Raw genomic sequence first — 24,064 nt, 5'->3', positions numbered from 1 at the left:
CTTTTGGAAAATATTTAAATGCTTTTGGCAACTTTGCTAACGTACGCTTGACAGTTTTACAAGGGGAAAAATGTCAACTTGACGTGAGCAGAGTTGCCAAAAGCATGTTATTTTTTCCGAAAGTTGTGCCCACTAGCCGTGAAGCCCTATAAATGTATATCTTTATAGGGCTTTAACTAACCTTACTAACTTTAACTAAACTTGTTCGCAAAAGTAAATGACTCGTCTGATACTCTTGCGCTCCAGGACCAGCTGTCGATATTTGCCGAATGGTGTAAAAACAATCGTCTAACATTGAACCCCGATAAATGTGAAGTGATTACGTTCTCCAGAAAGCTGAATCCGATAATCTTCGAATACCGACTGTCAAGCATGTCTTTACGACGTGTAGATTGCGTCAAAGATCTCGGTGTACTACTCGACTCCAAACTGACCTTCAAGCAACACGTTTCCTTTATTGTCGACAAGGCCTGCATGAATTTGGGATTCATCATGCGTATCGCCAAAAGCTTCAATGATATATACTGCTTGAAATCACTCTACTGTGCGTTAGTTCGTTCTAATCTTGAATACTGCGCACCCGTATGGAGCCCGTATTATCAAAATGGCGTCACCCGAATCGAGGCAGTACAGCGGAGGTTTATTCGCTTTGCGCTCCGACGGCTACCATGGAACGACCCGATCAGACTACCAAGCTACGAACAGCGTTGCAGACTAATCAACCTGGACTCTGCAAAGACGCCGGGACGTAATCAAAGCTGTTTTTATATCAGATGTTTTGACGTCTCGGATCGACTGCTCTTGGATACTTGAGAGAATCGACATCTCAGCTCCGCCTCGCTTAACACGGAACAATTCATTTCTACGTATACCACACAGAAGAACCAACTACAGCACCTTTAGCACTATTAATGGTTTACAACGCAATTTTAACCGTTTTGTATCCTGTTTTGACTTTGGCGTTAGCCGCAACGTGTTGAAATCTCGCTTTAGAACATTAGCTAGTAGTTTTTATTAGTCATTAGGATCCAGAAATCTGTTGACTTTTTTACCAAATAAACTAATAAACAAATAACCGCCATTAGGCACGCGAAAAGGTCGATATTTGATTGGAATGAAATTTTCCTAACGTGATGTTGGATATACCAAGCAAGAATACTCATTTTCCACTAAACTTGATTTTTTTCGTCAAGAGTAACTTTTCAAAAGGGCATATTTACACTCAAAATAATCCACACGTCCTTTCCACGTGAAAAATCACGTAAATTTCTCTACAGGGATTTACGTGACTTTCAGGTGATTGTTATTGGAAAAAATAATAACATCTATCTGATTTTCACGTGAACGCATTAGTATGCGTGCGAACTACCTGAAAATCACGTAAATAGTACAGGAAAACCTGGGTGGAAAATATTCACATAACTTTTCAGGTAACTTTGACGTGAAATATATTTTGAGTGTAGAAATGAGATTACTTTGATTACTTTATCATATCTTGAAAACTACACTGAGAAAACTTTTCGTATAGTTTCTATGTGCCCCACACATAGATTTTTGCAATGTGCCCAATTAATGAACTTTATATGCCAAACAGTTATAATTTATGGGTACGCGAAACTTTTGCACATACACTTAACCCCCGCTAACATGAAAAACACCTCGTTCAGATCAGGCGAATTCATTTTTAATCTGAATATTTGGTAACTCTATTCACTTTCACATACGCGCACCCTATGATCTTATCGTTTTGATTTGATGAAAACAAACGTTTTGAAAACATGTCTAATATGCGCGAATTCTGAACATCCAGATTGTAGAAAAGGAAATTGGCTCGACAATCCAGCTTTTTACGCGCTATAATGGTGGACGCAATAAATTGTGTTCGTAATATGCGAACAATCTTTTTGACAACTCTGCATACATCAAATCTGGCACTTTTCTCTTGCAACACTACCGTGCTCTTTCTTTCGTTTACGCCAAATAAGGAAAGCAAAAATGTGCGAAATGTGAACAAAACTATTGCTCTCCTTATTTTGTGTAAACGAAAGAAAGAGCAACACTGTCGTACAGGAGAAGAGTACCCAGTTTTGATGTATGCAGAGTTGTCAAAAAGATTGTTCGCATATTACGAACACAATTTATAGCGTCCGCCATTATAGCGCGTAAAAAGCTGGATAGCAACTAAAATGGTCAATTTTGAGTGCTGGAGAGAAATAAGTTGCATATGAGCTATATTGCCAAAGCTGCTGAGCAAGAGGAAACGTATCAAGTTTTTTTGCTTTTATTCAATTTGCCCGGTCAACTTAACCGTCGGTTGTGTATGACGCTTGATCAATGTGAACGCATTCATACCAACGGGGTTCAGATTAAAAATGTTCAGATTAAAGAAGGTCATTCCAGCGGGGGTGCACGGTACTATTCATATGCGCATATTTTTTATGTGTATAATTGCACATACCGTGTACCCCCGTTGGTATGACCTTCTTTAATCTGAACATTTTTAATCTGTACCCCGGTGGTATGAATGCGTTCACATTAAAAACCGATCAAGCGTCACACACAATTGACGTTAAAGTGGACCGGTAAATTAAAAAAAAGCATAAAATCTTAATACGTTTCCTCTTGCTCAGAAACTTTGGCAATATAGCTCATATGCAACTTATCTGTCTCCAGCACTCAAAATAGACCATTTTAGTCTAAACTGCCGAGCCAATTTCGTATTATACAAACCGATCCTTTAGAATTCGCGCATGTTTGAGATGTTTTCAAAATGTTTGTTTTCGTCAAATCAAAACAACAAGTTCATAGGGTGCGCGTCTTGCGCGTGTGTAAAAATGAATAGAGTTACCAAATATTCAGATTAAAAATGAACTCGCCCAATCTGAACGAGCTGTTTTTCATATTAGCGGGGGTTGAGTGTACTATTCATATCCGTATAATTTTTATGTGTATTGCTAGGCGGATTGTGCTTATATGTGACTCATGATAATTATCTGGAATTTCATATGGAAATTAACCATTAGTTATGTGCAGAATATTTTGAGTGTACTTATTTGATCAAAAAGGTGTCAAAGAAGAAGTTGTAGGAAATCAATAGCGTTTTTGTTTTTGATTAGATCCAATCTAGGTTCGCCTTAGTTTCAATTGAACGGCTGTCAAAACGTTGGTTTTATTACTCAGGTTGAACTTAGTTTCGCTCTGGGTCGAACTTTTTAGACGTCGGGTTTGCTCTGGGATTTTTTCAACCACGCTGTAAGCAATATGCGGACAACTCGAAAATGTTTGTTTATTCTCCCGAAAATGTTTGTTTATTCAGTGGTCAAGTTGGAACTAACCAAGGATAAAAAACAAAAACGGTATCCAGCTTTTTACGCGCTATAACCCAGTAAACCATTTGGTTTGTATATCTCGATTGCAACTGAGATATACGAAATCATATCTGAACGAAAAAGTTATATTTCACGCCATATAAGAACATATATGTACCAAAGTGGAGGCGATATACGTGCGAAAATTTTGACAATTATTTGTAATTCTATTTTGCGTAGTTTTTATAACACGCAACTAAATACTCCTGAATATATGATTAAGATATAATCAAATATTGCAATCGTCTATACTGCTTTATAATTCACAGTCATGAATTGTATATGAAGACACGCACGACTGCAAGACAACTTATTGTTCACTTCGATTTGACATACTCTAATCATTATACAATTCCAATGTGAAATTGACATGAAAACGATTTAATGTGAACGTTCTATTACGATTTTGTGTTATCTGGGAATGGTGGCCGCTATAAATTGTGATCGTAATATGCGAACAATCTTTTTGACAACTCTGCATACATCAAATCTGGCACTCTTCTCTTGCAATACTACCGTGCTCTTTGTTTCGTTTACGTCAAAGAAGGAAAGCAAAACTGTGCGAAATGTAAACAAAACTATTGCCTTCCTTCTTTTGCGTAAACGAAAGAAAGAACAACACTGCCGTACAGGAGAAGAGTGCCCAGTTTTGATGTATGCAGAGTTGTCAAAAAGATTGTTCACATATTACGAACACAATTTATAGCGTCCGCCATTATAGCGCGTAAAAAGCTGGATAAATGTATTTTCAGAAAAAAACAACTTTAACTTAAAAAAAAATCCTTCTTCATTACTTTCTCTTACCGTCCCTTGATCAATTGTAGAATCATCGTTTCAAAAAAAAAAAAAATAATTATATATGCCTGACCGCATTTCAAGGTCATGACTAAAGTCACGAGTTTGGTCAAAAAAATTACGCTGAGAGAAAAAAACTTTTCTAAACCATAATAAAAATTATGAAATGTCAATTATCTCAAAACCATCCCCTCCGATTTGCATTTTTTTTTTTTATTTTCAAAGATAGCTTAAATTATGCCCTAAAATTTGGCAAAAAGCTATCGATGGTACGATTTCGGATTTTTTTAAATATCTTTAAAATTTGACAAGTTTTTCAAAAATATCCAAACTCTGCAGTTTTTGGTAAAACACCAACAAAATCAAATTCTACGCATCATTTTGAACAAATTATGTCATATGAGTTTTTTTCTTAGTCCCCACCGTTCTCAAGTTATTGCAAATTTAAAATATAAAAAGAAAAAAACATGCTAAAAAATCAGAGAGGTTGTGTACAAAACACGACCGCATATAGGTGACGCAGGGCTACATAAGTCTCTTTCTGGTGATACTAGCATATATCCATGCGTGTAATAATACGATTCTTCATGTATACATGCTACATGCAGCATATATGGGGTTTGTTGAGACTGCAGGTTGAGAATATTCAATTACTTTCGAATGAATGTTAATAGCGCCTCAAATCATACTTCAACACTATTTAGTTAGACATATATCTATGGATCTATGTATTTGGTTTGATGATATCAAAAAAATTGTTTTGTTAAAATGGTTTGGTTGTGCTACAGGTTGAGAAATCTAAATTTTGTAAGTCGATAATTTTTTACAGCGTTTTATTCATTCCCATGATTGAAAGCTACTAAATAAGTTAAAGTTGTTTGCGAAATGTTTTGTACCTTACTGCCTTATACTGAGTTGACAGTCAAATAAACATTGGCATCACTAAGGGTCCCTCCTGCCTTGTCCATCATTTTCGAAAGAAATTAATCTGAATGTAATGCTTGACCATGAAAATTATGTAAAGAATTACCAGCAACTAACTGATGCAAAGCAGCAAACGAAACGTTCAAAACTATTCTCGGATAAGAGAGTCGCTGATTTTCCTCGCTTTGAGAATTCTGTGTCACGTTACATGCACAAATGCAAGACAACAGTTTCGAACAAATTCTTGCATTATCTATATGGATACAATCTGGCAAAAGGAAAGGATGACCGCTCACTTTTCAATGATGTTTCACCTTCAGGACATAAATTTGGATTTCAATCTTAAATGTTAAAGGCGATTGAAGAAAAGGGGTGGTTTTATACTTTAAAAAAATTGTTTACCTACAGGACATCACATTGGACTAGGTTTAATGCTGAAACGATAACATCGGTTGAAGAAGAGGGGTGGTTTTACTGGTTGTGCACTCTGAGGTACTTCCCAAGCACATATATCAAATTGATATAGGTTTAAATTTATCTATCAAATAGGAGCAAATAAATACAAAAAATTCGTCCAATTCCAACCTGGACTGAATAAATAAATTCGCTGTTATAGAAACATATCTTCATCCTCACCGCATATATGCTCTCAGTGAGTAAAACAACTATCAATCTGTTAAATATGAAATGGTTCGCATTCTGAACTGGATTTTAACCACTCGAGGAGAAATAACCATTAAACTGTCAAATTTCAACTAAAAAGTTAAAAATTTCGCGAAATGGTTCACAGCCTGAAACGGTTATAAAATAACCGAATGGTACGAATTCAACCCTGCAGCTTTGTATTCCACTTTGCGTAACCAGGTAACAGAAGAAGAGAAGAGAGAAGCTTTAGCGGCAATCCAAGAGAGCGAGCATCGATTGCTGATGGTGCAAGTGTCATTCGCCTCGACGTTGACGACTTCAAACTTGTTTTTCCTGCTCGGGTTTCGCAGTTAAAAGTATTGTTTTTTAGATTTTAGTGATACAATTAGGTAAAAAGGTGTACTTTCCTACAAAACTGGGTCTATTTCCGGTGGATCGCGGTGCCGTGGGCTGTGTGGTTGTAAGTCACGGTCTCGGTGCACTGTTTTCTGTGTGAATCTAGTGTTAATCGCATGCATGGCTCGTTTTTCGCTATACACGCAATCAAAGTTAATCTCCTGAAGGAACTGGAAGCAAATTGGATAGCCAGGCAACAGACAAGTGAATAGGAAAACGTGTGATGTTCTAATTAGAGGTCCATTTAGACCGTGTAGATAAGCTGCACTTGAGCTGGCTCTATAGTTAGATTTGTGCGTACTTAAACATGAGGGATTAAAAAAATTTGCAAAAAATACAAGGAAGAACTGGAGAAAGGGGAGCCCAGCTACAAAATCGATTTCTGTTGTTTGCTCAGGTCGACTCTCTTCATCGGGAATGGTCGCCAACAAATACCGTAATCTGCTGTGCTTTCTGTGCGTAAAATACTCCCAGCCCTCGCAGACAGGGACAATAAATTTTGCGAAATTGTTATGGGACGATGCTTTTTATCATCGTACAGTGGAGTGTATTAAAGAAGTAATGAATGCGGCGAGAACAATGCACTCTTGCCTTTTTCCGCTCAGCACACTGGCAAATTATCATACCAATACCAAGCCAGCCTGCCTATTGAACAGAGTGCCACGATGGAGTCGGCTAGGCTAGAGCCGGAGCGCAAGGGTAAAGCAGGCAGGCAAAACGGACCGCTGCGCTGCATAAAACAATAAACAAAAGCACTGCTGGCTGGGGCTGTTGAGTGCTGTGTGAAACCGTACAAACAGTCCACCGGATTTGTTCGTTGAAGAGTTGGCAGCTTTTTTCGATGAAAGGTTTTAGGTAGATCTGTACATATTCTACCGACAATCAAAATTATCCTGTGTTTTGTTTTATATGGCAGTCTAGATTGCATAATTCTTTCATATTCTTTACATTAAAACTAGTTTGAACTTATAGGACAATCTTTAATTTAAAAAAAATCTCATTGCAATTTCTGCTGTTTTTGTTGTTCTATTCGTTCTACAGAAACTGACACAGTTGTAGATTTTCTCACTCTTATATTTTTTGTGCTCAATAAGGCACATCTAAAACAAAACGGCGCATCGTTTATGACCTGCGTGTAACATCTACATGAGCTAGTTAATGCCATTGAATTAACTGACTAGACTAGAATGGATGAATAGTTTAGTTAGAGAATGCTCAAGTCAACCCAGAGAACTATTTGCTACAAGTTTGACCGTAAGTGTTCGTTGTTATCATTTTTGGTAAGATACTAATTTATTGCTTCAGCGTTATAATATTTTTTTATCACCTGTTGACGGTGATTTTGCCGAACTTGCCTATCTTATCAAACGGTTTGCAAGCGATAGTAAAATTGATTTTCACTTAGGCGAAAAATAGCCTCGTGGTCACTACGAAAAGCAACAGACCAAAAAACATCAGGCTGAGTCAGCCCGGAGCTTTCTGTAAGAGCACCAGGAATTCGTCAATTGTGCAACAGAAACCAGGGAACAAAATAGTGTTTGAATCGTAAATGAATTTTTTATACGTTAACCTCCAACAGATTGTGGAAGAAAAGCACAGGTGAATAAATGGCAGCATCCTAGTTGAAGAGAGTGCGATGAGATTTTGAAAAAGCAGATGATAAACTCATTAACATGAAATAATAACAAGTGAACAGACCAGCAAGACAAGCTTGAGTGGCATTGTTTTTTTTTGTGCTTAAAAATTCACCGGCAAGCAGAGCCCAATTAACAAAACGTTGAATGTGTATGTGTGACTAACCCCGCTAAGCCTAGCAGTAGTGCGCGAACGCAAGCAAATTAACAACTGCCCCTCTCTTCTGATCATCACCAACCAAAGCATGATGGCTGATACTAACGGCAGCGGTGCCACTCCCGGTGGCGGTCAACCGGAGGCCATTCCGCAGTGGAAAAAGGAATTGATTCAGCGCCGAAAGAATCTAGCCAAAACGATTGGCGCCGCCGCCACGCAAGTGCATGACAGTGCATCCACGGTAGCCGCCGCTCTCACTACGCCGACCACGCCGAGGGCAGGTCCCGGTGTGCCCTTCGGTACTGGTCTTAAAGGTATCATCAAACATCATTAACTAGCTAGCTAGCTATTGGCTTTACACTTGAACGTTTCTGTTTATCTTCATTTGTCTATTTTTATCATCTTATTATCAAGTGATAACATTCCTTTACTATCATTTTTTTGCCATTTTATATCTTTCTCCCAGCGGTAGAGGATGCCAGGGTACGATGGATACTTTACTTGATGATTCTCTTCTATCAATTTAAATCAAAATCTGACCATACTAGACTTTTCAAGTTCAAAAATTACACTAAAAACGGAGATTCTGAAACCTTCATCGTACCCTTTATTCTACTATCGTTACTGTCATCAACTTTCTCATTTTTTTAACGACAGTTTGTATATATCGAGTTGCGATACCAGTTTTTGGCAATATGTTTTTGCATTAATTTCGCTCGCTCGCGCCATGCTGCGATATCTAGGTATTCGCAACCGTTTGCAAACAGGTTTGCTAGGAATGCTACAAACGTGGAACTTTATTGCCAACTTTCTGGTGTTGTTACCCCATCTATGTTGTTTCCTTGAGTGATTCGCGTTAAAACTGATAACAGAACTGCTACCTTGTACCGGATGGTAATGTTTATTTGCGCGCTTCGACGCTGGTATGGTGCTCACAGTCAATGACAACAGTAAGGTGGATGTTTGTAAGGGAAACATCCCTACGCGTAAAGTTTATTGGAGGCGATAGCCAGTAACCTAAACGGAAACCAAAATGTTGTATGAATTAATGTTATTGGTAAACGTTTCAAATGAGATGTAATGGAGTGCTTGAACTTGGAGATTGAGTGCTCATTACAAGATGAGATTTACCTCTTGTTCTTTCAATTTTAGTATCTTGTTGCGAATAAACTGACATTTCCCACAAACTAGCTTGACGCCAGTTGCGTACCAACTAACATTTGCTTATATGAACTTGTCGGGCTCGGACACTAAGCCATTGTGTGTGTACGTCTACGTATTGCTAGGTAGGTTGGCAATGTTTTGCTCACGACTTAAATATACGTATATTTTAGTCGTGGTATTGCTCATGTTTGACCGTTGCCTTCAAATGTGCTTACTATGACGTCTTATGTTCACAACGTAGCAAACCAAAAAGGTCCATATAAATATATATTTTGGACTATTGTTTCCTGTGACTAACTACCGCAATGTCCACAGTATATCACGAATAAATTAGGTGTTCTTTCAGTCATTAAAAAATCTGAACTTGCCAATATCCACCGTAATAAGGAAAGCCACAGAATTTTTTTTAACGAATAATCCAAAAGTTCTTGTACTGATTTGACGCAAACATACTAACCTTCTGCATTTTATTTTACTAAAAAGCGATTATAATCAGCATCTTATGGAAATTATGCTGACTTTTTTTTTAAATTCGTCGTACAATTTTTAAATTCGTCTACCAAAATTTTCCTTCGGCCGAACCTAAAATCACAACAATGTTTACGAAATGAGTGCGCATGTATTTGTGTAGGCCGGTATGCATTCCCCTGAAGAATAACAACAATCAAGTTATAGGTATCCCGGAGATTGAACTCTTTGATTCTCATATAAGAATCCTGGTTCCATAAGCAAGGCATTCTGTGCGAATCCTCTGCAGATTTACTTCACACAATTCCAATACGAGGAATCTCAGAAACTCTGGGTGAATTTAATTGGTTTGTACGGGTAGAATGGCGAATCTATTATAACTTATAAAAAACTAGCTGACCCGACAAACTTCGTATTGCCACAAATTAACCTGTGTTGTACATAAATCATGAATCTCGGATGATCTTTGTCACAATCTCAAGTTTTGCAAGCCCCCCAGTGGGCGGCGCTTCCGACGGCGGGTCACCGGCAACACTCGCGACCGTCTCGTCCTGAATGATCTAGTGTTACTATAGATAGTTTTTGTGGTCTTGTATTGACTAATGTTTTATGGAAGAGTCTCGAATTTCTCGAGTTCGATTAGTTTTTGAGTTTCGCAAAAATTTCTGTTTTATTTGTATGAGAGTCCACATCCCCCTACCACAGGGGTGAGAGGTCTCTAACTATCGTAAAATAAATTCAAGACTCCAAAATCTCCCACATGCCAAATTTGGTTCCATTTGCTTGATTAGTTCTCAAGTTATAAGGAAATTTGAATTTCATTTGTATGGGAGCTCCCCTCTTAAAAGGGGAAGGGGTCGTAATTCACCATAGAAAAAACTTCTGCCATCTAAAACTCCCACATGCCAAATTTGGTTCCATTCGATTGATTAGTTCTCGAGATAAGAGGAAATTTGCATTTCATTTGTATGGAAGCCCACCCTCTTAAAGGGGAGATGGGCCATAACTCGCTTTCTAAAGAAGAGAGGGGTCTCAATTCACCATACAAAAAAATCTTGCGTCCAAAACCACTTACATGTCAAATTTGGTTCCATTTGCTTGATTAGTTCTCGAGTTATGAGGAAATTTGTTTTTCATTTGTATAGGAGCCCCCCCCCCCCCTCTTAAAGTTGGGAAATCCATAGAAAATATACCATAGAAAATATTCTTGCCTACAAAAACACCCACATGATAAATTTGGTTCCATTTGCTTGATTAGTTCTAGAGTTATGAGGAAATTTGTATTTCGTTTGTATGAGAGCCCCCCCTCTTAAAAAGGTAAGGGGTCCTAATTCATCATAGAAAAAATGGTTGCCTCCAAAAACACCCACATGCCAAATATGGTTCCATTTGCTTGATTAGTTCTCGAATTATGAGGAAATTTGTATTTCATTTGTGTAGAAGCACCCCCTCTTAAAGTTGGGAGGGGTCCTAATTCACCATAGAAAATATTTTTGCCTCCAAAAACCTCCACATGCCCAATTTGGTTCTATTTGCTTGATTAGTTCTCGAGTTATGAGGAAATTTGAATTTCATTTGTATAGGAGCCCCCCCTCCTAAAGTAGGTAGGGGTCCCGATCCATCATAGAAAAAATTTTTGTCTCCAAAAACACCCACGTGCCAAATTTGGTTCCATTTGCGTGATTAGTTCTCGAGTTATGAGGAAATTTGTATTTCGTTTGTATAGGAGCCCCCCCCTCTTAAAGTTGGGAGTGGTCCCAATTCACCATAGAAAATATTCTTGCGCTCGAAAACTTTCACATGCCAAATTTGGTTCCATTTGCTTGATTAGTTCTCGAGTTATGAGGAAATTTGTATTTCGTTTGTATAGGAGCCCCCCCTCTTAAAGTGGAGAGGGGTTCTAATTCACTATAGAATATATTCATGTCCTAGAAAACTGGCACATGCCAAATTTGGTTCCATTTGCTTGATTAATTCTCGAGTTGTGAGGAAATTTGCATTTCCTTTGTATAGGAGCCCCCCTTCCTAAAGTGGGGAGGGGTTTCAATTCATCATAGAAAAAAATAATGTCTCCAAAAACACCCACATGCCAAATTTTGTTCCATTTGCTTGATTAGTTCTCGAGTTATGAGGTAATTTGTATTTCGTTTGTATAGGAGCCCCCCCTCTTAAAGTTGGGAGGGGTCCTAATTCACCATAGAAAATATTCTTGCCCTCGAAATTTTTCACATGCTAAATTTTGTTCCATTTGCTTGATTAGTTCTTCAGTTATGAGGAAATTTGTATTTCATGTGTATAGGATCCCCCCCTCCTAAAACGGGTAGGGGTCCCAATTCATCATAGAAAAAATTTTTGTCTCCAAAAAAACTCACATGCCAAATTTGGTTCCATTTGCTTAATTACTTCTCGAGTTATGAGGAAAATTGTGTTTCTTTGGTACAGGAGCCCCCCCTCTTAAAGTGGGAAGGGTCCTAATTTACTATAGAAAATATTATTGCCCTCGAAAACCTTCACATGCCAAATTTGGTTCCATTTGCGTGATTAGTTCTCGAGTTCTGAGGAAATTTGTATGGAAGCCCCCCCTTTTAAAGAGGAGAGGTGTTATAATTCCCCTTATAAAGAGGGGAGGGGTCTCAATTTACCATAGAATAAATTCTTGTCACCGAAAACACCCACATGCCAAATTTTGTTCTATTTGCTTGATTAGTTGTCGAGTTATGGAGAAATTTGTGTTTCATTTGTATCGGAGCCCCCCCTCTTAATGGGGGGAGGGGTTTCTAACCATCACTAAAACCTTTCCTGGCCCCAAAAAACCTCTACATGCATATTTTCATGCCGATTGGTTCAGTAGTTTTCGATTCTATAAGGAACATACGGACAGACAGACAGACAGACAGACAGACAGAAATCCTTATTTATAGGTATAGATACCGGCCTATTTGGGTAATAACTCCGGGACTTTCGGGATATAAAATTGGACTAGAAATTTGATTTCTAACTGGACTAGAAATTAAAGTTGAAATTATACTTGAAAAAAAGCAAAACCTAGCTGTTACATTCCGGTATCAAAACTTGATCTTCTGCTTTTTATACGACAGTTTACACAGCCAGCTGCTAGAGTACATGACAATTACGGCGCTAGCCCTACGGTCCTATTGACAGCCTCTCCCAGCAGAGATTCGGGTATCGGACATGACATAGGTCTTTAAAACAGACTTGAATTTGGGCTTGGAACTTCACTTGAACTTGAAATGGACTAAAAATTAGAACAATTTAGACTGAAAGTTTTACTTGGAATCAGACCTGAAACCGGATTCAATACAGAATATGAAGTTTTTATTTGAAATTGGAATCCAAACAAATTTGGACTTAAAAACGGACATGCAATTGAACTTGACACTGAGCTTCACATTGGACATTAAATTAAACTGAAATTTGGACTAATTTGAACTTGAAGTTCTACTTCAAACCGGATATGGACACGAAATTAAACACAATATTTTGCTCAAAATTAAGCTTGATATTTTTCATCTTATTCTCGTACACGTTTTTTTCCTTCCCTGTTTCTTTCCTGTTTTTTCCCTTTTTGCTGCGTGTTTTATACTTTTCTGTACCGTTTACTTGGGTTTCGTTCTCTCATTCGTTCTTTTGCTTATTTAGTCCCATTTTTCTCATACTTTGAACCCAGTTTTTGTTATTTTCTTTCCGGTTCCCGGCTTTTCTGTTCTCTTTTTCCCTTTTTTCGTTTCCAGAAGTCGTCTTTTTCTAACACCTTTTATATCGTTTTATTCCCATTTTTCGATTTCGTCTGTTCCGGTTTTCTCGTTTTGATGCATAGTTTTCCCATCTTTTCTGTCGCCTTTATTCTATTTTTAGCTCCTTTTTCCCTTTCCTCTCCAGTTTTCTGTTTTATCTCCCGTTTTACGTCTTGGCTTTTTTGTTTTAACTTTTTCCGTCCACAAAATAGGAATTCATTTTTAATTTTTTTATCTCTTCTTCTTCTTCTTCTTCAGCAGCATAGAGCCGGAGTGGCTCGTGCTGTTTCAAGCACTCGTCTCCATTCAACTCGGTCTTGGGCCACTCGTAGCCAATTCCCTAGTCGTCTCAGAAGTCGCAAATCGCTTTCGACCTGGTCGAGCCATCGTGCACGTTGGGCCGCCCTGTTCCTGGTGCCGGTGAGGTTGTTGAAGAGTACTATTTTCGTCGCACTGTCGTTCGGCATCCTTACGACGTGTCCGGCCCACCGTAGCCTGCTAACTTTCGCTAGATGTACGATGGGAGTCTCCCCAAGCAGTGCCTGTAGCTCGTGATTCATACGCCTCCGCCACTCTCCGCTTTCAGTTTGTATTCCGCCAAATATCGTCCGAAGCACTTTCCGCTCAAACACGGCAAGGGCGCGTATGTCCTCCGTGAACAGCATCACGGCTTCAAGTCCATAAAGAACTACCGGTCTAATAAGAGTTTTGTACATGGTTAACTTCGTGCGGCGGCGTACGCTTCCTGATCGTAGCGTTTTACGAAGGGCAAAGTAGGCCCGATTTCCCGCTTGGCTGCGCCGCTGGATCTCCTCACTAGTGTTGTTGTCCGCGGTCACCAGCGATCCCAAATACACGAACTCCTCTACCACTTCTAGTTCGTCGCCCGTCAACGGTTACCGTCCGTGGGAGACGCGCGTTTGTTTGCTTTGAGCCTCTTCTTTTCATGTATTCGGTCTTCGATGCATTTATTTTTAGCCCAATTCTCCTAGACTCTGCATTCAGTCTGGCGTAGATTGCCTCCGCCGTCGCAAAGTTCCTGGCTATGATATCGAAGTCACCTGCAAAGCCTAGAAGTTGGCTACCCTTGGTAAAAATCGTGCCTCTCGTTTCGATGTCCGCTCGTCGGATCACCCCCTCAAGAGCGATGTTGACCTCAACCCTCGTCGCGTCTCGAAGGGACTCGAGAGTGTCCCAGAGATGCGTACGAAACACATCACTCGATCCAATGTAGCTCTGATTAGTTGCGTCAGTTTGTCCGGAAAACCGTGTTCGTGCATTATCTGCCATAGCTAGTCTCGATCGACTATATCGTATGCTGCTTTGCAATCAATAAAGATGTGATGCGTGGGCACGTTGTACTCCCGATTTTTCTGCAAGATCTGTCGGATAGTAAAAATTTGGTACGTAGTTGCGCAAGCCCCCAACGTAATACCACGATAGTTGCAGCAGTCTAGCCGATCACCCTTTTTGTAGATAGGACAAACCCATCTGGGACAAATTGTATATGCCGTTGTAAGCATAAAATGATTTTTGTTCGAATATATATGTGTCGTACTGTATTGTGATATCGCCCGGATGTTTGTTGTATAGCCTGCACTGCATTTCTTTTTGCTACAATCGCTATTGAGTAACCGATATACTTATTAAATTTTAAACGTGATTGTGTGAAACAGCCTTTTCTTTCAAGGCTTGTTCTACTTTACTCACTCGTTCCTCACTGCCAGTACTATTCCATATTAAGGGGGGCTCCATAGCCGCAAGGTTATCGAGTATGCTTTGACAAGCGAGTGGTCGTGGGCTCGAATGTTAGTAGAATCAAGCCATTCGATGTCAAGTGACTTTAGCATGAGTTTATTTTCAGGCCCCTCCATTTACCTTTCCTTCATTGTGAATTCTATATTTACCCTCTGAAGCCTCTTGACAGTGCAAATGTCCCTCCTATAGTTAAGTGTACTGGTCAGAGGTACGAATGAGTCCTCGCCAGGGACGGCTATAATATGGGATAGTACTGGCAGCGAGAAATAAGTGGGTAAAGTAGATCAAACTTGGAAGGAAGGGTAACCCACACACAAGCACGCATGAAATTTAATAAGGATATCGCTCATTCAATAGCGATTAGAGCAAAAAGAAATGCAGTGCAGGTCATACAGCGAACACCCGGGCGATATCACAATAGATCAACTATACTGGTCGCAGTGATGAGTCCACACATGGAAAAAAAATCCCATATTAAAGCTGTCCCTGGCGAGGACTCATTGCGTTCCGCTAACCAGTACAAACTATAAGGTGACTATAAGGTGACTTTTGCATTGTGAAGGGGCCTAATCGGAATAATCTAAAATTCACATGAAGAAAGCGTAATGATCAGGGTCCTGAGAATCAATCCATGGTAAAGTCCCTAGACATGACAATGGCCTGATTCTACTAAGATTCGAACCCTCGACCCCTCGCTTGTCAAAGCAAACTTGGTAACCTTGCGGCGACGGAGCCCCCTCAAAATGAAACTTGAAACTGAAACTATTTTTAAGCAATTAATTACTTATCGCAAAAATAGTGGACGGTTTAATTTAAACCTGCAGACTTTTGTGTTACAGACATTATTTTGTCTTACTGTTAATTTTACAAAGAAGGTGTGGTACGTGCCCCAGTGCAGTGTAGCCCAGCTTAGGCACGCCAGTGGTTGCGTTGGTTACCTTCATTTAATGAAAGACGGGAATTCAAAAGATTTGTTTTAAGAACGATTACAGATCGTTCTAAATTTTGAGCGAGGAATCGAAGTATTGAAATGATCGTCACTAGGTAGACCCTTCATAAAACTAGGGCAATCGAACGTCACGCATACTCTGTATGCCTGTACACACGCGGAAAGTAATGCCAAATTGATAACCTCATTGTTTCCGAGTTTTTTTATTGGGATATTTTAGGTCTGACTAAAATTAAATAATATCCTCTATTTTTATGAATTAATATGCGCTGGTGATAAAATCTGCTAATTACAGTCACCAATAATTCTGTAAACAAAAGGGGAAGATTTATTTCACAAAATTTGCTGATAGAAAGTGGCAACAAGGGCGCCGACAGAATTGTTTTGATCGAAGAAAAAATTAGTTCAAAAACAAAGATGATTTTAGAACGTTTAAAAGGGTTAATTTTATTAGAATTAATGATTCAACAGTAATGTGAAATTATGGAACAACATGTGTTTTATAAGGTCAGAAGGTCAAGTCGTAATCGCCTAAGAAAAGCTCGTAAGCGCTATCTCAAACACAGATCTACCCAGTTTAAAGAGGTTCTCCGTCAACTCGAGGAACAATATGTCGCACAACGTGACGCAGCTTACCGGGATTATATTCGTGGAATCGAATCTCAAGTGAAACGCGATCCTCTTCGTCTTTCTGGAAGTTCACCAAAAACCGTAGTAAGCGGCGGAGTTCCAAATACCGTCTTTTATAAAGATACGACAGTGAGTGACGCAGAAGATTCCGCAAACCTATTCGCTGATTTCTTTCAAACGGTGTATTGCAACGACCCTCCGATAAATCAACATGATGCAGTCCGAAATATACGAACGTTCGACTTATATTTTCCTCCAATGAGGCTATCGTTAAGCGATATATCATCCGCTCTCTCGACAGTAAACTCCTCTAAAGGACCGGGTCCTGACGGATTATCGCCGCTATTTCTGAAACATTGCGCTACAACATTGGCAGTCCCTCTCAGATTGATCCTGAATAGTTAACTTGCTACTGGAGTTTTCCCTCGTGCTTGGAAACATGCTTCGATTACACCGATTCATAAATCTGGCAACTTGAATAACGTTGAAAACTACAGAGGTATCTCGGTCTTAAACAGCATATCAAAAGTCTTTGAGAAAATAGTACATCGCTCGCTATACGCAGCGGTTCACCACGTAATCACTGAATATCAACACGGGTTTGAAAAAATCGCTCCACTGTCTCATGTGCTTTGTAACTAACACGTTGAGGCGCATAGAGAAACGTCAACAGGTAGACGCAATATACGTTGACTTCGCTAAGGCCTTCGATAAGGTTCCACACGCGCTAGCTGTTGAAAAAATGAGGCGTCTAGGTTTGCCGGATTGGATTTGTAACTGGGTGTACTCTTATTTGACTGGCCGGACGGCTTCCGTTAATGTTCAAGGAACTAAGTCATATAGCTTTCCCATTCCGTCCGGAGTACCTCAAGGCAGTATCCTAGGACCATTAATCTTTGTACTTTTCGTGAATGATATTTGCGATTGGATCGATTCCGAGAAATTGTTGTTCGCTGACGACCTAAAAATCTTCCGTACTATCACTTCCTCTCTCGACCGCGACGCTTTGCAAAGTGATATTAACAACCTGCTTCGGTGGTGCCACGTAAACGGTATGGAAGTGAATGTATTGAAATGCAACGTTATTTTTTACTACCGCCTTCGCAATACACAACGATTTACATACTGCATACACGCACATGACATAGCACGATGCAGCTCCGTCAAGGATCTGGGGGTTACAATCGACAGCAAGATAAAGTTCGACGAGCACATTAACACGATTTCGTCCAAAGCGTACGCCATTCTTGGTTTTATCCGTCGGGTTGCCGCTGATTTTGAAGATTTTTATGCTTTGAAAACGCTGTATTGCTCTCTTGCTCGCAGTATTCTGGAGTATGCCGCACCGGTATGGTCACCATATAATGTTACTCACGCCAATAAAATTGAAAGCGTTCAACGTGCATTCATTCGGTATGCTCTGCGCCGCTTGCCATGGCAGAACCCGCTACACCTTCCTGCTTATGGAAATCGTTGCCGGTTAATAAGACTCAGTACGCTAGCAGAAAGAAGAGTATTGTCGCGAAGATTATTTATTTTCGACTTACTAATGGGGGCCGTCGATAGCAGTTACCTCCTGGAGCAGTTGAAATTACGCGTTACTTTGGACCCCGAGGCATCGAACATCGTATGGCCATAATAACCCGCTTCATGCTTGTTGTAGACATTTCAATGAAGTAAACCATTTAGTTGACTTTAATATTAGCAAAAGTAGGTTTAGAAGTGCAATAATTAATTCAGAAAATTAGATCTATATAAGTAATACTAGTCTGTACTGTACTGAAGACTGTAAACAACAATAAAAAAAAATAAGAAGAAAATGTTGATACTAAACGGTGATTTCAGCAGGTGTTTTTTGTAATGTTGTTTAAGTGAAGTTTTTGCCTCTGCTGTATGGACATTTTTTTCTTCGTCGTCCAAAAAGGGTAAAAAATTTGGCTGCTATGAGCTCTTTAACAAATAAGAAATACATTTAGCATACAGTGAAGATGTTTATTATATTGATATGGTCTCTGAAGCGGGAAATTTGTACAAGCTTTTTGATTGTAAATTAAAAAATGTTGTAAAATAGTGGGATTTTTTCGATTTAAGCTCACACCTACAGGCTACATATAATGACGCTTATGGCTATGGCGTCTCAGAAGACTGTACTAATTTCGGCAGCTTTTCATTTATTACTCGTTAAACCAAATAAGGAAAGCTTCGCATCAGGCCCGGACATAATACCGCCTCTGCGCTCTGCAAGGTCACCATTAGCTGTCATTAAACGTATGCCCAAAGGCTGTCAATACCGTTCGATAAGATAAACCTCGCCGTATATTTAACCTAAAGAGATAATTCCACCCGACATGTCGGTGCAAAAAACTGCTCCGACCGGGTGGCGGCGCGACGATAAGCCACCCAGTAGTGTATGGACCGGATCTTGCGCCATAATTTACCGGCTCCTCCAGCAGACGGATATATCCCGCAAATTCTACTGGTGTGGTGTGAAGCCCCTCCGATCGATCGAACAACTGCCGCTACCGTTCAAGTGCGCAAAAAGTTCCATTCCCATCGAACCAGCTGGCGATGAGCAAGTAAATTAGCACAAAAGCAACTCATTGTTCTACTTTCCTGTGCGCATTTGTTTACTCCTCTTCTTCACGAAAAAAAACTTACGCTAGTTTGCTCAAGTGTTCCCGAAAGCTTGAATGCCAACGGCTTGCTCTAGCCGAGTTCAGGTTACCTCCCGGGAAAATAGCACAAGTGAGCAAATTTGTTGCTCCAAAAATAAAGCCATTGCTGGAAGGGGATGAAGCGCAAAAAAATCACTGAAACGACGCGAAACCGGCAACGGTTGGCGAATTTGCTTGGTGCAGAATACTAATTGAAGCAACCATTTTTTGTTGCCTTTTGCCGTGGCTCATATTTTTACCCAACTGTAGCGAAAATTTCTCGATAATTATAGCAAACAGCAGCGACGGTCTGCTCGAGTACAATTTGAGTGCTATTTAATTAGCTTTTAAAATCTGTTCTTTTGAAGCCAACTTATTCTTTGTGCATTGTGCTGCAGGATTTATCTTGAGTCAAGATTCTTGACACACATAATATTTGTGCATTATTATATATTCTAATCTGTATTGAATTGCCTTATTTGTTGGAAGCCTTATGCTAATAAAAAATAAACCTTCAATCGTTCAACATTTTAATTCGCGTAATTAAACGTCCAGGCTACTCAATAAACATATATGACAGTTTTACTATCATCAGTATGTTTGAGAAGTGCAATATACATCAACCGCACTCTGTTGATAAGACGATAAATATCATGGCTGATTAGATAACAGGGTGGTTCACGTGGCTCCACGGCGAGTGGCACCCGGCGGCTTTGCTTGACTGTCGGTTTGAAGTTCAAGGTATGCTCATTTTATCCTACTAGTTTTATCGATTATAAAATTTGTTATCGAGGTGGTTTCCTATCTATTACGTCGCAGGGTTTAGATTAGTTTTTCAAAAAGCTAACTAAATATTCCTCCGCCACTTATGTGGTAAATATGTGTTAACATAAAAATCACTTTGAAAATTTCCTTGCGTTCCACCAAAAAGGGCAGATTTTTGCTATTGTTTATTTTCTACTAGATCAAACTTGAGGTTTCCTTTTCGTACCATCCAACATGAATGAATTAATGTTTTTTTTTATTTTTTACGTTACATCGTGCTAGATGGCTTGACCAGATCGAAAGTTAACCCGCGTCTCGACACGCTTAAGGAATTGAAGAATGAATGATGATTTGAAGATTTTCCTTTTTCAAGTATACAAAATAATTGAAAACTTCTTTTATAATTACGAACGACATCATAAAATTATAGGTGTTCTTCATAGTAACGCAATGGAATCTCTTGTGAACTCTCTACACACACCAATGACACGGTTATTAACGGGTGACAACTAAAATTTTTTTTTCTCAAGCTGTCAACAAAAGACAAAGATACATGAATAAGATCTGATTCTACCAATCAACTTTTTGCGATTCGTGGTTCTCCAGTTATTTTTGTACACCAAGGAACTCAAAATCCCGATGAAATCTTCCATTGGGCGCACTGAGACAGATTTTTCGGGTAATGGTTTTTGGGTAAAAATGGGATCGAATGGGTATTCAGGAACGATTGTGTTTTTTGGCGTAATGCGATGATGCTCTATCCGGCCAAAACACGTATTGTCCATCTGCATGATGTTATTGTAGAAACGGGATCAAAATTTTCTTCAAACATTCGTCTGCTGCATCTTAATTGATAGCCACACGAGAGGGCTTGTTGTTGAAGAAACGAGAAAGAAAACGATGTCCTTCTGCGTCCATAATTTTGGCTGGTCTTCCACTACCTTGCTTGCGAATAGTTGTTGGGCATCGTAGGATATAGTAAACAGTGGAAGCCGCAACATATTCGCTTTTTAAATGTTGTACCGTATACTTTTTGCCTAGATTTCTGTGGCAGTTCGTAGAAGTGTACAGGGCGCTCTCGAAATGCTTCTTGTTTCACGTCATTTTAAGCCAAACAAGGGAAGTATAAACACAACAAAAAATTTTGACAAAAAGAGGAGAGAGAGAGAGCTAACACATACATACTCTCATTTCTCTCTGAGCTCGTTTGTTGTGTAGTATAGGGGCCTCAAAAAAAATTCCAAAATTTAAGTTGTCATCTGTTATTAGAGCGTACTGTGCGAGGTTTAAGCAATAAAGTGGGAGACCTGCTCCTCACATCTAACTAATGACTGCACCAATTATGTAATCTTGTTAACTAAAACTGATTGCTGAATCATTTCCCTTCTGCTGTTTGGATCCGCCTTCAACATGTATCGATGTGATCGTAGCTCGAAGAACAGTCACAAGAGTTCTTTTAGTGGCGTATTAATCACCGGTGTTCAACAGTTCCCTAATTCGATGGTCGATCTAAACCATGGAAGTTCTCGAACATATCTGTGTGTTTTCTGTTATCAGAGACACAAAGGTTTTGCTTGTGGCAGTTTACATTCCTCCTAATCGAAGCAAGGTAGTTAGTTTTAGGGGGCTCCAGACCACAGAATTCTCATTTTCGATGAATACAACCAACCGCAAACTTATTGGTTTAAGGGGGAAGATGTAGTATAATACGACAATTCCCTCCTTACTGCTGCTAATGTTGCTGTGGTTGGTGGATTTGAATTCCTTAACTTGAAACAAGTTAATCCACTGAGTAATTATCTTGAACGAACACTCAACCTCGTTTACTGCCTTCCTGATAGGGCTGTCGGTATTGGGCGCTTTTGGTGAAAACCGGTATTTCGGTATTGGCGTAGAAAATACCGGTAATACCGGTAGAATACCGGTATTGGCAGATTATTCGAAATCAATAGAAATATCGATGTTTTTCAGTAAATCTTTTTATTTTGAAACGTTAGCTTCAGTATTGTTGCTTAGCAAAATAGAATTGAAGCAGATATAACACACTTAGCGATTTAATTCCCTTAATATAGAACGAATTTCATTGCCAACACTTCCAACAATTGAAAAAACTTCCGCTTTCATGATGTCTAACGAATGACTCTAAGCACATCAGGAACTTTCCTTTCATTTCTTCAAATTTGTAGTAGGGAGACCCGCCTTTAATTATTTACAAAATATCTTGTATTGTTGCTTCCAGCATAATTAAAACCCCCGTCTCCTACAGCCTCTCTACAATTTTTTCTCCATCCCCAAACCGGAGCTCCTGCATAACGTCATCCTCGTCATCGTCGTTCACAAATACCTTCTCTTCTCTGTTATCAATCCCACTATTCGAAGATAGTGGGATGCAGATTTCATCTCCTTGTGTAATCAAATATCACTCGAAAGACTTAAAAAATATTCCAAATTCTTTACTGGCAGATCCTTTGCTGGCAAGAATGCTCCAAACGCGCAAAGATCCCCGTATTCTGATCAGAGCCCGGTATCGTCGAAAGAAATAAATGAATTCATATTTATGTAATTCATATATGAAGCGACTTGTTCAATTTGTTGAACAGAACGTTTCGAGCAAGCTTCAGCTGAAGCTACTGACTGTGTCAAATGATGACGATTGACAGTCATGCACGATTTGTCGGTGTTGAGTAGATTAATGTAGGAAATCTTACTCAAAATCAATTCAATTGCATTCAAAGTCTACGCTGACTTTTTCTGAATATTTGATAGAGAAATACAAATGAAACTTTAAAACCGGTCGTCATGATGAAGTGAAAATCGTTTCAATGACGCTGATTGAAGCCAGTTTTGAAACGAAGCGGCGCTGCTTCTGTTAAAACTGAAGCTTCATTACTTCATTGTTGAATAACAATTTACCCAGAAACGTCACTTACAATAGTAAATTGCAGTGTTGGGTACCGCTAATTCGCTAACCGGGCAATCCCGAAACGCTAATTAGGCTTCATAATTTATACTCAGACTAGCAGAATTGTTGCTGATCCGAAATTCCAAATGAACTGCCGCTGTTAATTTTGAAATTAATAAACTGTAGAGCATTTTATCCATTATTTTAGGTTTTGATCCTAGTTTTATTAAGAAAAGCCATGTAATAAAGATAAATTAGTAATAATTTGTACAGTGATAGATTACAATGTAAGTTGTTGTGATATGTTCAAAAATAAACTGTGACTGTTAATTTGCAGTTTGCGATTAGTTAGCGAATTAGCGGTGCCCAACACTGCAATTTCCTATTGTAAGTGACGTTTCTGGGTTCTGATCTTGTTTCCTAAATTCGTTATTTGATAACTTCGAATAATTTGGTGGCTTTTGAATATCAAGTTGTTCAAAAATAAATTGAAACGCGACGACTGGCTTATACAATGAAACATTTTTACAGCAAAGTTACTCTACTGTGCCTTAAACGGGTTTAAGAGCTAAAATAATTTGACTCACAATTGCACTCTCTTCATTATTAGTAGTCGAAGAATCTCGTCGGCATTAACACCAAGTTGTTTTTCTAAGAGTTTTATAATCTTTTATCAAATTTAGTTCTTATTCGAATAAGGAGTTGGAAAAAACAAGCAGATTAGAAAATACCGGAAATACCGGTTTTTTGCCTTTCCAAAACCGGTATTTCGGTATCCAAAAATTGGCCGGTATTACCGGTTTCGGTACTACCGGTACTACCGGTTAGACAGCCCTACTTCCTGATGAAGAGATCTCTATGATTTGCGCAATACCTCCACTGCTTCCCGTCGATCCTCACCATCCTCCACCTCTAAGTATTCGTCAAGTGCTTCAAAGTTTATACGACTATATATAAACTTTGAAGCACTTGACGAATACCCTGGATTGAGTTGCATTGTTGGGCGAGATGGACGTGTATCTGCACGGACATCTATTTAACTAGAGTAAAATCTCCTTTATACCTTGCTTGGAGTAGCAGTAAGCTGTGCAGATTGAAAC

The 24,064-nt window shown here is 39.2% G+C and overlaps 1 protein-coding gene across 9 annotated transcripts in view; it reads left to right on the top strand.

Moving 5' to 3' along the window:
- The first annotated feature begins 6,022 nt into the window (after positions 1–6,022).
- The window catches only part of LOC128744122 (serine-rich adhesin for platelets), a 139,300-nt gene continuing 121,258 nt past the window's right edge, over positions 6,023–24,064 (top strand). For 3 of the 9 annotated variants that reach the window (XM_053840908.1, XM_053840915.1, XM_053840916.1), the window contains exons 1-2: positions 6,091–6,192; positions 7,708–8,233. In XM_053840908.1, the coding sequence (XP_053696883.1) occupies positions 8,008–8,233 (226 nt within the window). In that variant the 5' untranslated portion in view covers positions 6,091–6,192; positions 7,708–8,007. Of the gene's footprint in view, positions 6,193–6,217; positions 6,422–7,179; positions 7,383–7,707; positions 8,234–24,064 lie in introns of those variants that run through there. The other 6 variants (XM_053840909.1, XM_053840914.1, XM_053840913.1 and 3 more) reach the window with 6 other exon arrangements.

Source organism: Sabethes cyaneus, chromosome 3 (assembly GCF_943734655.1).
Source record: "Sabethes cyaneus chromosome 3, idSabCyanKW18_F2, whole genome shotgun sequence".
NCBI lineage: Eukaryota > Metazoa > Arthropoda > Insecta > Diptera > Culicidae > Sabethes > Sabethes cyaneus.
This window is presented reverse-complemented; position numbering and strand designations above follow the sequence as displayed.